Source organism: Amia ocellicauda, chromosome 12 (assembly GCF_036373705.1).
Source record: "Amia ocellicauda isolate fAmiCal2 chromosome 12, fAmiCal2.hap1, whole genome shotgun sequence".
NCBI lineage: Eukaryota > Metazoa > Chordata > Actinopteri > Amiiformes > Amiidae > Amia > Amia ocellicauda.
The window spans coordinates 10,234,805-10,247,480 of record NC_089861.1 but is presented as its reverse complement, the minus strand read 5'-3'; the positions used below and the strand labels follow the sequence as shown (position 1 = coordinate 10,247,480).

At 43.7% G+C, this 12,676-nt stretch overlaps 1 protein-coding gene across 1 annotated transcript in view; it reads left to right on the top strand.

Annotated features, from left to right (window-relative positions):
• adisspb (adipose secreted signaling protein b) overlaps positions 1 to 12,676 on the top strand; it is a 32,018-nt gene that overhangs the window by 17,195 nt on the left and 2,147 nt on the right. Inside the window, exons 4-5 of the mRNA XM_066718310.1 lie at positions 1,516 to 1,651; positions 11,168 to 11,293. Coding sequence (XP_066574407.1) covers positions 1,516 to 1,651; positions 11,168 to 11,293 — 262 coding nt within the window. The remainder of the gene's footprint in view (positions 1 to 1,515; positions 1,652 to 11,167; positions 11,294 to 12,676) is intronic.

The following is a 12,676-nucleotide window of genomic DNA, read 5'->3' as shown; positions in this document are numbered from 1 at the left end:
GTGCGGTGGTGTAGGTTTCATTGATCTTATAAGTTGAGTCTCCTCAGTAACCTTCGGGTGCTGACCTTAGAACACAGTCCAGTTGCAGGTCACTAGTTTTTCCAGGCACACCCCCACCCCCGACTGCCAGTTCCACCTCATCATAAACCCTACAATGTAACTTGCTTTGAAAAACCTGAGGTGGTCTTGATCTGCTGAGTCATTCAATTCTGGCAGGAGCTTATTTTAAGTAGCCCTGTAGTCTCTTTCAGGGCCGAGTATTGAGTCTTACAGTAATGACGAGGGGTTTTGTAATCTGATTGTCTGAAACGTATAAGCTTGTTAGGAATGCCAGAGTATGCAGTTTGGGGTGGGGGGCTAAATAAAACCACTCAATAAAAGAGCAGTGTGAGGATGAGATTCTGAGGGGTGAGCTGGCATGTGGGATCGGGTCTTTGCCACGGTAGATGTTCAGTGACACACGCACACACACACAGGTTTATCTCACCTTGGTCTCTTGCTGCATAACCACATGCAGAGTGGAGCAAGAAATGAGGGCTGCAGCGGGTTTGCAACTGTGTGAAATTATCTAATCACATGGGCACTTCCACTGAGGGAAGCCTGAAATTGCACGGAACCAAACAGCTCAGAGGACTGTTGGGGGTTGGAGGACAACTTCCACTTCTTTCCAGAAATTGATAGCTGACTCTAATTTAAATCAAATAATTCACCAGAAAATATGCCCCCACTGCAATGGCTCATGTCATCTCTCAGGATATTCCTGTATCCTGTATGTCACCATGTGAACAAACTGTCCACTGGGAGAGAGAATGACATTGCCATTGAACTGAAGTCCATGTCCAGCCCAGGGCCTATATTTATCCAACGTAAATAAGCCCCTTCATTTGTTCATGACCGCAAACTGCCGTGATCACCAGCATAATCAAATCTGTAGTCGTTCGCCGATCAGACTGATAGCTTCTACTCATGTGATTTGTAAGCACACCTCTATAATTTCCGTTTCCTCCTGTGTGAGCCCATCAAATTAAATTTATATTTAATATTAATTAATTTGTACTTGCCCACCATTAAACTGTTTTCTGACAGGATAATACATTCAAATAAGTCTTATTTCCTGTAGGAAAAGTGAAAGCAGTGTTGTTTGCCAGGCTATTTTGCATCCTCTGCACAACCTCAGCTGTGACGGGCAGCTCCACATCGTAAAACTGCCAGTAATGGATGCAGGAACACTGGGCCCACCTGGTGCTCTGCTGGATAATCTACTTAATGTGGGGATGGCTTGCATTTCAGTGCCTGTTGATGGCAGAAAGCAGATGGTAGAAAAGCACCAACCAAAAACCCTGCAATGCTTTTTTTTTTTTCTACCCTGAGAGTGTTTGATGTCCAAAATAAAGAGAACTTTTTTACACGCACGCTTTTTCTGGCTTAAAGCTTGAACGCACAGAAATGAAAAAGTGAAAAGAGTTGATCACATCAAGCGGAGGTTTTAAATGTGTTTTTCTTATGGCTCTGCAGGTTGGCTTTCTGAAGATCCAGCACAAGTACGAGATTGTGTTCACGCTGCCCGATATACCCAGTCTGGGCGACCTGTGCCCGGCGCCCGTGCCTAACCCACACCTCCGTGTCATCGACATCAAGCCTGCCGCTGAAGGTCAGTACCCAGCTCTGTCAGCACACTGGGGGTGAAAGGGCTTTGTGACCACAGACTTGCCGTATTACTTGGAATACATGCCCTTCTCCATATGGTTTCTTTTTTATTTCTTTGTTTTTTAATGTTATGCCCCTTGCAAAGTTGTTACTGAGCGCATCAGTTATTAAAACAACCACACAAGTTTTGTGTTAGTAATGCAAAAAAGAAAATCGTAAAAGTAAACCATTAGGCAAGTAGGAGTGGATCTTTGTCTCATCTGTCCATAGGATGTTGTTCCAGAACTGTACAGGGTTCTTGTTAGATATGTTTTGGCAAACTAATCTGGTCTTTTTGTTTTTGGGGCTTACCAATGGTTTACATCTTGTGGTGAATCCTCTGTATTTACTCTGGTGAAGTCTTCTCTTGATTGTTGACTTTGACACAGATATGCCTACCTCCTGGAGGGTGTTTTTGATCTGGCCAACTGTGTGAAGGGGTTTTTCTTCACCAGGGAAATAATCTGTCATCCACCACAGTTGTTTTCTGTGGTCTTCTGGGCCTTTTGGTGTTCCTGAGCTCACCTGTGTGTTCTTTCTTTTTAAGAATGTACCAGATAGTTTTGCTATCTCTAATTGTTTTGATTTCTGAGGCAAAACTGAAGGCAAAACACCCCAAGAACAAGCAGGAACTAAAGACAGCTGCAGTGCAGGCCTGGCAGAGCATCACCAGGGAAGAAACCCAGCATCTGGTGATGTCTATGGGTTCCAGACTTCAGGCAGACATTGACTGCAAAGGATTTGCAACCAAGTATTGAAACTCACAATTTAATTATTGATTATGTTAGTTTGTCCAAATAGTTTCTAGCCCCTAAAATTGGGGGGACCACATCTAAAAATGGGTGTAATTCCTACGCCGTTCACCCAATGTACCCTCAAATTAAAGATGAAAATCTCCATTTAAAGCACACCTTGATTGTTTCCTTTCAAATCCATTGTGGTGGTGTACAGAGCCAATATGATGTGAATTGTGTCACTGTCCAAATATTTATATACCTAACTGTATGTCTCATTATTTCCCATGTGGCCTCCACAAGCTGAGCCCTATCCCTGTGCCTGTGTTTGCACCCTGTCAGACCAGTAGAGCAGGACGTTTCTGTGCTGCAGAGCTGTTATTAAGCGTCACAAGTTCACAGGGCCGAAGCAATTGCCCTGCTGATAATAAATAACACTGATTAAAATGCTTACGCTATTCAGCTTCTAAAGTAATGATTACACAAATGAAGGTATGGATTTAAACATCCCTTTTGAGCCATAAATGTGTCTCAACAGATTTGTTTGGTAGACCTCATGTCCTGTTAATTGATATCCTTGTCTTTTGTCTAGGATAGCAATTAACCACCCGGGGGGTCTACCTAAAGCATTCTGTCTCTGGAAAACTATAGTACGTCTAATAGATGTCACACTTTAAATACACACTGAACGTGTTTTTTGATGTATGAAATGAAGACTGGGCTCATTGGCTCCATGTAATACAATATTTAGCAGTTTACACAGCACCTCGCTTTGCACTACACATTCATCTGTATATTTTGACTGCAGATTCCCCATCTCCTAATCATCTCCTTTCAAGCATGTTATGTTAAATACCCCATCGCTTCGTCAGCAACACTCAATAGCACTTCTGCATGCAGATGAGGAAGCAGGATTCTGCTGTTCTCACTTTCACACACACAGTTGCCAACGTACAGGATGCATAGTAAAGCCTCAGATGAGCTGATGTGCATTTGCCTTGTACCTTCTGCTAAATCTTCACCCCACAGCATCACTGTTTGAATGGAGCTCATCCACATCTAGACAATATGGTCTGGCCCAGGAGGAGGGTTACGGAGAGCGTCTCTGTGATGGAGTCTTTTTCATATGTGCAATCGGGGAAGCTCGACAGAAGATGAAGGCTCACGATCTCTCAGTGGCCTTCATTCCCAGGACCCCAGGGTCTTATGCCACAAATGTGCAGTATAGATAAGGAAACTGTTTTGCTGGAGGAAGGCCTGGTGATTTTAGGCTGGGCCCCTGGGATAGTGGTGTAACTAACAATCAATGTCTGATTGCCTTGAGACATTTTGTACCGTGTCTGTGCTTAGCTTTCTGCGATGTCACAGCTTGTTGTTAATGAACAAACACAATTTTCAATCTAGAGTATAACAAGAAAGTAAACCAAATCTGTTGCTAATCTAGATTGATTCTATCCTCAAGAGACCCTGTAAGCAGACACAGAAAAAAATCTACAAACTCTTCCCTTCCAGAGGGGCATTTCAAGTAGACCAGATAGTCGAACGTTAATGTATTTTCTTACCCGTCTTCTCCGCACAGTGCCTGGATGACAGGTGGGCACAGATGTGAAGGGTTGACTTGTTTTCTTTTTATACACTTGCCTGCTCTGTGTCTCGTATGAGCTGTTAATGCTGGAGGCAGGAACGTAGACATTTATTATACCTTCATGTATTTATTCAATTCAAAACAGAATACGGCACATTTGTCACTCGGATTCCGTGAAGCCTGCGTGGGGCTTTTTATCTGTCCTTGAAAGGGGTCTTTTAATGCACTGCAGATGCTAAATGGATTGTAATGACTTTTTAAAGGCACAGAATGGTTTCCGAGGTGCAATCAAAATGTTTCCTCCAGCTCAAAAGAATATTTTTTGTATAGACATTTGATTCTACAATTAGGCTTTTGTATGTAAGAAACTCACTCCTTTTAATAAATGTTCATTTCATGACTCTGTCGACAGAGATTGGCTCTGTTTGTGCTCTGTTACACACACACACACACGTCTAAGGCTGGGGCATCTTGTTGCAGCATTGTGTTGTGAGCATTCGCAGCAGTGTGAAGTTAGAAGGGAAAACGATTGAACAGTAATTACCCTGCAGGGTGGAGAGACAGACGCTGGCCACCAGCTCTCTTGATAGGAGGGGACCTGAAAAGAGTCTGACGTTTCTCAAGCCACAACCTAGTCACCATGGCATAGAAGCACCTTGCTACCGGATTTTGCAGAGGCATTGTGACGCATTATGTTTATTTTTTTTACTCGTTCATTCCATTTGCCCTAATTTCTTCGTAATTTGCTCAATACAGCATTGATTCAACAGATCAGTGTTTCAAGCTATCCTGCCACCGAGTTACACAACTCAAGTGTCCCCAGCTGTTTCCCATTCTGGCAGGAAATCTGCTCGGCTATGACTAAGCAATACAGTGCAACTTGCTCTGGCACTTGCAAAAACGCACCCTATTCTGTGGACCCTCGCTTATGTAGAAGGAATGGAGAGCACATCTTGCACAGGAAAATGTTTCTATTCATTGAGCATCAAGGACTTTAAGAGCTCTATCTAGATGTTTTTGTATATTTAAGGCATCAATCTTTTTGGCAAGTATGCACCGATTGAGTGAAGATTTTCTGCTGGTTCTCAAGCCTCTTGACACTTTTATTCCAAAGCACTACCCATCCACGGCGGTTTTTTTCCACAAAGAGTTAATGTATTTGGAAAAATGATTTCCCATTTATTTTTAATAGTTTTTTCTTGTGATTGCCAGATGTTTCAGTGTCACCAGTGGGTGGCAGTAGGGCTTTAGCCTCTCTTAGATCTAGTAATATGGTGGGCGTCTCACGCTGTCATACCCCGTGCTCATCCTGAGAAACGGGCGTTGGGCATTTAGTGTTTCAGTGGTGGCTGCCTGACCACTCTGTCATTGTCTGTCTCTGTCTCTCCCTCCCTCTCCTGCCCCAGAATGCCTTTATCAGCGGTGGCAGCAGCGCAGTGTCGCTCGGCCTCGTTACTGCCTGGCTAACGAGTGTAACCAATTCAACAGATTTTACCTTCTCATCCAGTATCTTCCTGCTTTTCTTCGTCAGTGTTGGGGCAGTGGACGGATTAGTGCGTGATGAGACTTCTCGGCTTATTTTGTTTTCCCTCGAAGGCTTTCATCGAGGAGGGAGCGGAATTGACAGTAGGAAGTGGGAAAGAAGAACATCTGTCAGTGTCCTGGCTGTTTGGGAATTAAAATAACTGGGGTTAAGCACAAAGCTGCAGACAGTTTCTGCCTCTGAACAATGCAGAATCAGGACAGAAATGCACCCCATGAATTCCATGATATAGGTTTTTAATGGACATTTCATTGCATGCCATTCCTGAATATTTATTGTCCCTGTATATTATCTTCACTGTGTGTCTGAACATTTATGTGTAAATCAGAAAGTGTAAGGCCTGTGATAAGGGCTGCAGTGGAGCTGTCCCTGAATCATGAATGGCTTTGCTGTTGAGTACTTGGAGTTCCTTGTTTGGGGTGAAAGTGAAAGCTATTGCTCTTGCTGGCTTCCAATATAAACCCAACATATAATGTACTTGTTAATCATGGTCTAAAGTCTTTAAATGTAGATAGTTATTAATATATTTGATCTTGATGGGAAACCAAGGGTACCATTACACTAAGAACAGAAGACAGAGATCTATCAATCCATCACATTTTTATTTTATTTTATTTTGTATAGTGCCCTTCACAGGGTAGCCACAGAGCACCTTACAGATTGATAAACAGACAATAACAAAATAAACCTGAATCAACCATTACTGAACTAAAATAAACCATTAGGCACAGAGGAGAGAAAGAAAAACTCCTATGGATGGCAGATTGTTACAGGAGAAAATAAATCTCTGGGGGTCTTAAGGCTTAGGCCTAATGGTTGCTTCCCCGGCAGGCTGTGTAATTCTATGTTACCACAGCAAGGAGATCAGAAAGTTCTTTAATGGCCCTGCTGGCTGAGAGGGAGTGATCAAGAAGAATAATTGCCTCGATTAAATTGCTGCAGAATGCCTTAATAATGAACCACTGGCTGACACCTGCGTTGGGCAAGGAAAGAAATTTTCATCATCATGTTAAGGGACAAGAAATAAATGGCAGTCCTGGAGCTCTTGCAGAAACAATGCCAGTGTTTACTCTGCCCATGATTACAGAGAGGGTGGTGAAGAGCAGGCGCTGGGATGGAGGGAGTGTGCTGATGAGCACGACCCAAAGCCATGTGAACACTGGAGACCGTCAGACCCGGTTTGTTGCCCCAGTGGGTCGTCAGGAGTTATTCAAGGACATGTGGAGGGATGCTGGTTATGTTTGAGAAGAGTGCTGTTGAAACTTGTTGGAGGTAATACTCCAGATAGAGGGAGTGGTCTGTAGATAGAGGTCCTTGGTCCTTTAATTTAATTGGCAGGATTTTCAGCTTCTGAGCTGTGGTTTAGGGGTGAGGGCATCAGCTGAGTCTCTCGAGGGCCTGTGTCAGTCAGTTGGACTTCCAGGGCAGAGCTGAACACCACCTTCAAAGTATAAGCATAACAGAGTCCACGTTATTGCTGTCAATTTTAAAAGGCCACCAGCAACATCATAATATGACATGAAAAGGTGAGAATGCCCTCTGATTGAATAGAGAGAAAATCTCACAGAAAGGCTGTAATTCGAGTCAATTAGTGGGAGAACTCATTCTCTTTTGAAGGATTTGTTTTGAATATTATATCACAGCACTTTAACGCTGTCAATGTGAGATCCCCAGTGAGATTCTCTGAGTCTGGATAACCGTCGAGTGGAAGAGTATTATTTTTAAAATCTCAATTTGTCCAGGTTATTATTGTTTCAGGGGCTTCTGTCTCACCTGCAGGATAGTCACGCTCCAGGATGAGGCCAGTGCTGCTTTTTGTCTTACGAAGCAAAGTGCATGAATAGCCCTGCTCTCTTTTTCTTCAGGGAAATCCGCTGGTTTTGTCCAACACCCATGGGGAATTGTGCCCAGTGAGAGGGGGCTGTAGTTCTGTCAATGTGTCACAGTGTCAAGAGTCTGTGCATCAGATGCTCCTCTCCTCTTTGAAAGAAAAGATTAAAGATTCCTCACACATGCTAATGCTCAAGAGGAACAGCACGGCACTATGCATCTCCCAGTGGACTCCGCCAGAAGGCTTAAGATTATTATAGGGATATTATTCTCTGTCTATTATTATTCTTTATTTAACTTCACGAGCAAGCAATTTAGCATCCACTGTGCCTGTGTGCAATAGGGTTCAGAGTTATTTAGGATTCAAATTGAAATTCCTCCATTACACCACTCCAGTTAAGGGTGTATGATCCTCACACTTCAGTCAAGACTATTCTGGAAGGGCTGTGCTTTCTTCAGTGTGACTTCTGACTCCCGCAGCACATGGAGCCAGACTTTTGGAGCTTGTGTTGAATCTCTTAATTGGAGCTATTGGCTGCCTTCATTCGATTTATTTTTCCCCAGCCCCGTCCCATGTGTTCTCTGTCAGGAGTGATTGACAGGTGACTGAAGCCTGTTGTAAAGGAGGGGGGGGTGAGTGCTTCGGATTGAGCTGTCTAGTGCAACAGTCAGGGCTGCCTCCTGCAGTTTGTAGGGTGTCAGACTTGTCAAGCGTCTGTAGAGAAGCCCGCCTGCGCTCTGCAAGCCCTTCAAAAGAGCAGGAGTTCATTACGATTCCTCTCTCCAATTTCTACCACTGATGCCTGCTAACCTTTTGGCTGCTGCGAACGAGCTATTTGTGTGGGTTGAAGTGAGCAAGCACACGAGAGGGGGGCTACTGGAGTGGAACGGGGAAAGAGAGCCCTCTAATTTCCCCACACCATCAGTCTTTCTCTGCGGGACATCACTAATGCTCAAAATACAGGCTCAGATCTGGACTTACGGCATCGGTATTGCGTTTGACCCGAAATCCAGCACTGAGCTGTGTGACCTTCTGTTGACAGTATATTCAGGGGAAATGTGTCCAAAGATGTGGGCCAGCGTTCATCAAACGTCAAGCTGGGTGAATGCATCTGTACTAATGCAGTTATAAGGACAGATGTTTTAGGAGAGTCCTTGGAGGCCGGACACTCAAGAAAACATCTGATCTGTGCATCGTGGGCGTGGCAGCATTGTGGGAGAGAGGCGTGGGAGTATTTGGTTCATTATGTCTGAGCTCTGTGCACACTAACAGATGGAATATGTACAGCATTGCAACTCAGTGGGGTTGGTATCTAAAATGGTTGGGAAGCACTGTAGCTCAGGGATGAGCAAAAGTGAGTAGTGTAACAAACTGTTTTGGAGCAGAAATGTTTCCCTGCCCACTGAAAGAGGCAGGTGACTGTACATGCGGTCTCCTGTAAACCCCATCTGTCAGCTCACCCGGAACGTGATAGGGGTTTCTTCTTCTCTGTGTGAAATGCTGGTGTTGTGTTGAAAGGATGGAGATCTTGGCAGCGAGTGTCCGTAACGCTGACTCAGCTGGTGTTGTTTGTACTGGGCTGAGAATCTGCATTTAGGATTCAGAGGGAACTGGCAGACTGTCTACTGTGGGTTGGTCCTATCAAGCTGCACCATGCTGGCTAGGTGCTGTCAGTGCCTTGACGTTTTGTGTGTATATTCCCCTTCACAAACCATCTGCTCTGCCGAGTCTGGTCTGTTGTGTCCCACCGGCACACCTACTCTCCATTCCCCAAACCTCTGAGTGCTTTTGAATCGAGTTTAAATGCCATAATATTTTAGAAAGTAATTTACAGGGAATGGTTTTCTTTCCTGTTTTTTCTTGTTGTAAATTGTTTTAGAAATGGCTGCTTTTGAAAGCATTATACAATAGTTTATTCAAATTAGAATGGATTACTTTTGCATTCAAATTCTGTACATGTCTATACTTGATTCTTTACATACATTAAATTATTTAGCAAATTCAGATATACTTAATGTATTCCCCTCACCTTTACACCCACCACTAAACCACTGACCGGTGACACTAGGAAAGCCATCTGGCCTTTGGCTTTCCTTTCTTAGCCCAACTTGCCTGCAAATACCTTGCAATACCTGCCCCACCTACACCTGTAAAGCGCATTGTTAGTGTGGCAGGCAAGATATTCAGGCCAGAGAAATTGTATTTAAATGATAAACAAATTGATTAACTAAAGATGATCAGATGTAACTATTTCTAATACAAAATGCTGGTTTAAAACAAAATAAAATCATATTAAAAATAAATATTTTTTAATCTTTTTAAGGTAAGCAATATTCATATAAATATTGTGTTTTGGCATGCCACAACACAAGACTGATGAAGTAAAGCATTAAATGATGGATGAATAAAGAAAAACACGTAATTAAAGACTACTGTCTCGCATTACAAAAATGCAAAGTTTGATGCTATTGAATCAGTCTTGTTTATACTGTTTTTTTCAAATCAGTGGAATTTCATGGAACTTAATTCTATTTTATCTCATGCTAATTCTACAGTACTGTGCAAATGTTTTAGGCAGGTGTGAAAAAATGCTGTAAAGTAAGAATGCTTTCAAAAATAGACTGATGTTAATAGATTATATTTATCAATTAACTAAATGCAAAGTTAGAGAACAGAAGAAAAATCTACATCAAATCAATATTTGGTGTGACCACCCTTCGCCTTCAAAACAGCATCAGTTCTTCTAGGTTCACTTGCATACAGGTTTTGAAGGAACTGGGCAGGTAGGTTAGCCCAAACATCTTGGAGATCTAACCACAGTTCTTCTGTGGATTTAGGTGCCTCAGTTGCTTCTCTCTCTTCATGTAATCCCAGACAGACTCGATGATGTTGAGATCAGGGCTCTGTGGGGGCCACACCATCACTTCCAGGACTCCTTGTTCTTCTTTACACTGAAGATATTTCTTAATGCCTGTCGCTGTATGTTTGGGGTCGATGTCATGCTGCAGAGTAAATTTGGGGCCAATCAGATGCCTCCCTGATGGAATTGCATGATGGATAAGTGTCTGCCTGTACTTCTCAGCATTGAGGAGACCATTCATTCTGACCAAATCCACAACTTAATTCTATTTTATGTCACTGCCAATTCTATATCCTGAAGCTTTTTCAATTCCAATATTTTTTTTTACCAACAAATCCCAATTCCGTTCGGGATTGACCCCAGCCTTGGTCTCTGCCTTGGTCATGCTTTCATTCAGCCTCGGCTCTAAGAATGTGTGCAAGAATATTATTTTATTTATTCATTCATTCCATCAGATGTAGGAATCAGACACCATAACATACCAAAAGCCTCTGGGAACAGCAGCAATATTCTGTCAAATGCAGATGTGTTAAGCTGTTTTAAAAAATCATCTTAAGTTTTCTCAGAAGGTTTTATTTAAAACAATGTTGCTCCCGGGAGGATCTTGCAGTGGAAGCATGGTTGGGGATTGTGCTAGATACATACTGACATTTTACAGCATAAACAAGACTCGGGCCAGATGGAAGTGTACAAGGATTTAGTTTTTATGGACCCTTTGTAACATGAATGTGATCGTAGATTGGCTGCACTCCCTTCTTCTCTGGGCTTTAGTATTACTATTATGAATTTGTGTGCCACCAATTATAATATCATTAATGCGAATGTGTACATTTGTGCCTTTCTGCTGCTTGTGTTGATGTGTGAGATGTGTTCTGTGGAGAAGCATGACACTGAATTGAAGCGGCTGTCATTTTGTCCCTGTCCTCAGGGGGCGTGCGAGTGGTGTGCGAGTACACGGCTCACCAGGAGGGGGTGCTGCAGGAGGAGATGCTGCTGGTGAGCGAGGCCAGTGACCAGGCCTGCGTCCGGGTCCGAGTGCAGGCGCGCGTCATGGGTAAGAGCTCAGCCTTGCAACTCGCTAACCCCCGGGTTTACCGGAGACTGAAATCTCTGTGTTTAGGAAGTGAGACCTAGACTTTACTCCGTCTACACTGCATTGTGCATCTGTTTACTCCAGACACAAGTGCAGTTGAAGCCGAGGAGGCAGAATTAACACCACTTCCCTCCTCTAAGGGGTGTTTGTGGTGCCTTAGTGAACTCGCTTTCTGTCAGCCCTGCACTGCACATTGCTGCTGCTCCTGTCATGGGTTGCCACCTGCTGGTGAAAGTGTTCACAGCACTGTTTTTCTCATTTATTTACTGTGTTGATTGTAATTGAGATTGTTCAATAATACAGACACTTATTTACGCCACAGAGAAAGCAACAATTATTGCATTAATATGAGGTAATGTCGTGTAATTGTGCTATAATTATTGCCTTCATATTAGAAGTTTGCTTTGAGATTCAGATCGTTCTATAGGATTAAGAATACATTACCTTTATTCTTTAGTGGCAGGGGGTTATACTTGGTGCAGCATAACGATATGGACTAGGAAATAAACACGATGAGAGAAACTACAAGTTGCATTAAATGTTGTGTGTGAAATGGTGTTAACGTAGTAATTACTGTGAAATAATATTATCTCATATTAACACACTCATTAGTGCCAGAGTATAAAAAATAATTTAGTGTTGTTATTGTATGTGGCACTGCTCCCCTCGCCCGCGCCCATAGGGCATGTCCTCCACCAGCTCCGGCACCAGGGGAGCCACCTCGGTGGCTTCTCCTCCTCTGCCTCCTCTCTTCTCCGCTTCACCTCATTCTCACTGCTCCCCTCCGCCACGCCTGTTGTCACTGGCTTTTTCGGCTTTTTCTTCTCCATCTCCTCTGCTTGTCCTCGTTCCCAGTGATAACGTCAGTGATGGACTGAAACGGGTTGGACATGGTGCCATCCTCCTCCGCCTCCTCCTCCGTCACGGGCTTCCCCTCTCGCTCGGCCTCCTCCCTCTCTCTCTTCCCTATCCTCTCGAACTCGGCGCACTCGCTCCACTCTCTCGCTTGTCCTGCTTCTCCAGAGCTTTCTGCTGGGCCGTGTCCTTCTCCATGCGCTTGTTTAAGGCTGTGTAGTCCCGGTCCATGAGTTTTGGTGGGCGGCCCTCTCTTGGCTGGTTTGTTGTGGTGCCATATTGTTTCCATTTTATAATAATGGATTTAATGGTGCTCCGTGGGATGTTCAAAGTTTTGATCTGTACTTCTCCACAACTTTGTCCCTGACCTGTCTGGAGAGCTCCTTGGTCTTCATGGTGCCGCTTGCTTGGTGGTGTTGCAGACGCTGGGGCCTTTCAGAACAGGTGTATATAACTGAGATCATGTGACAGATTGCACACAGGTGGCGC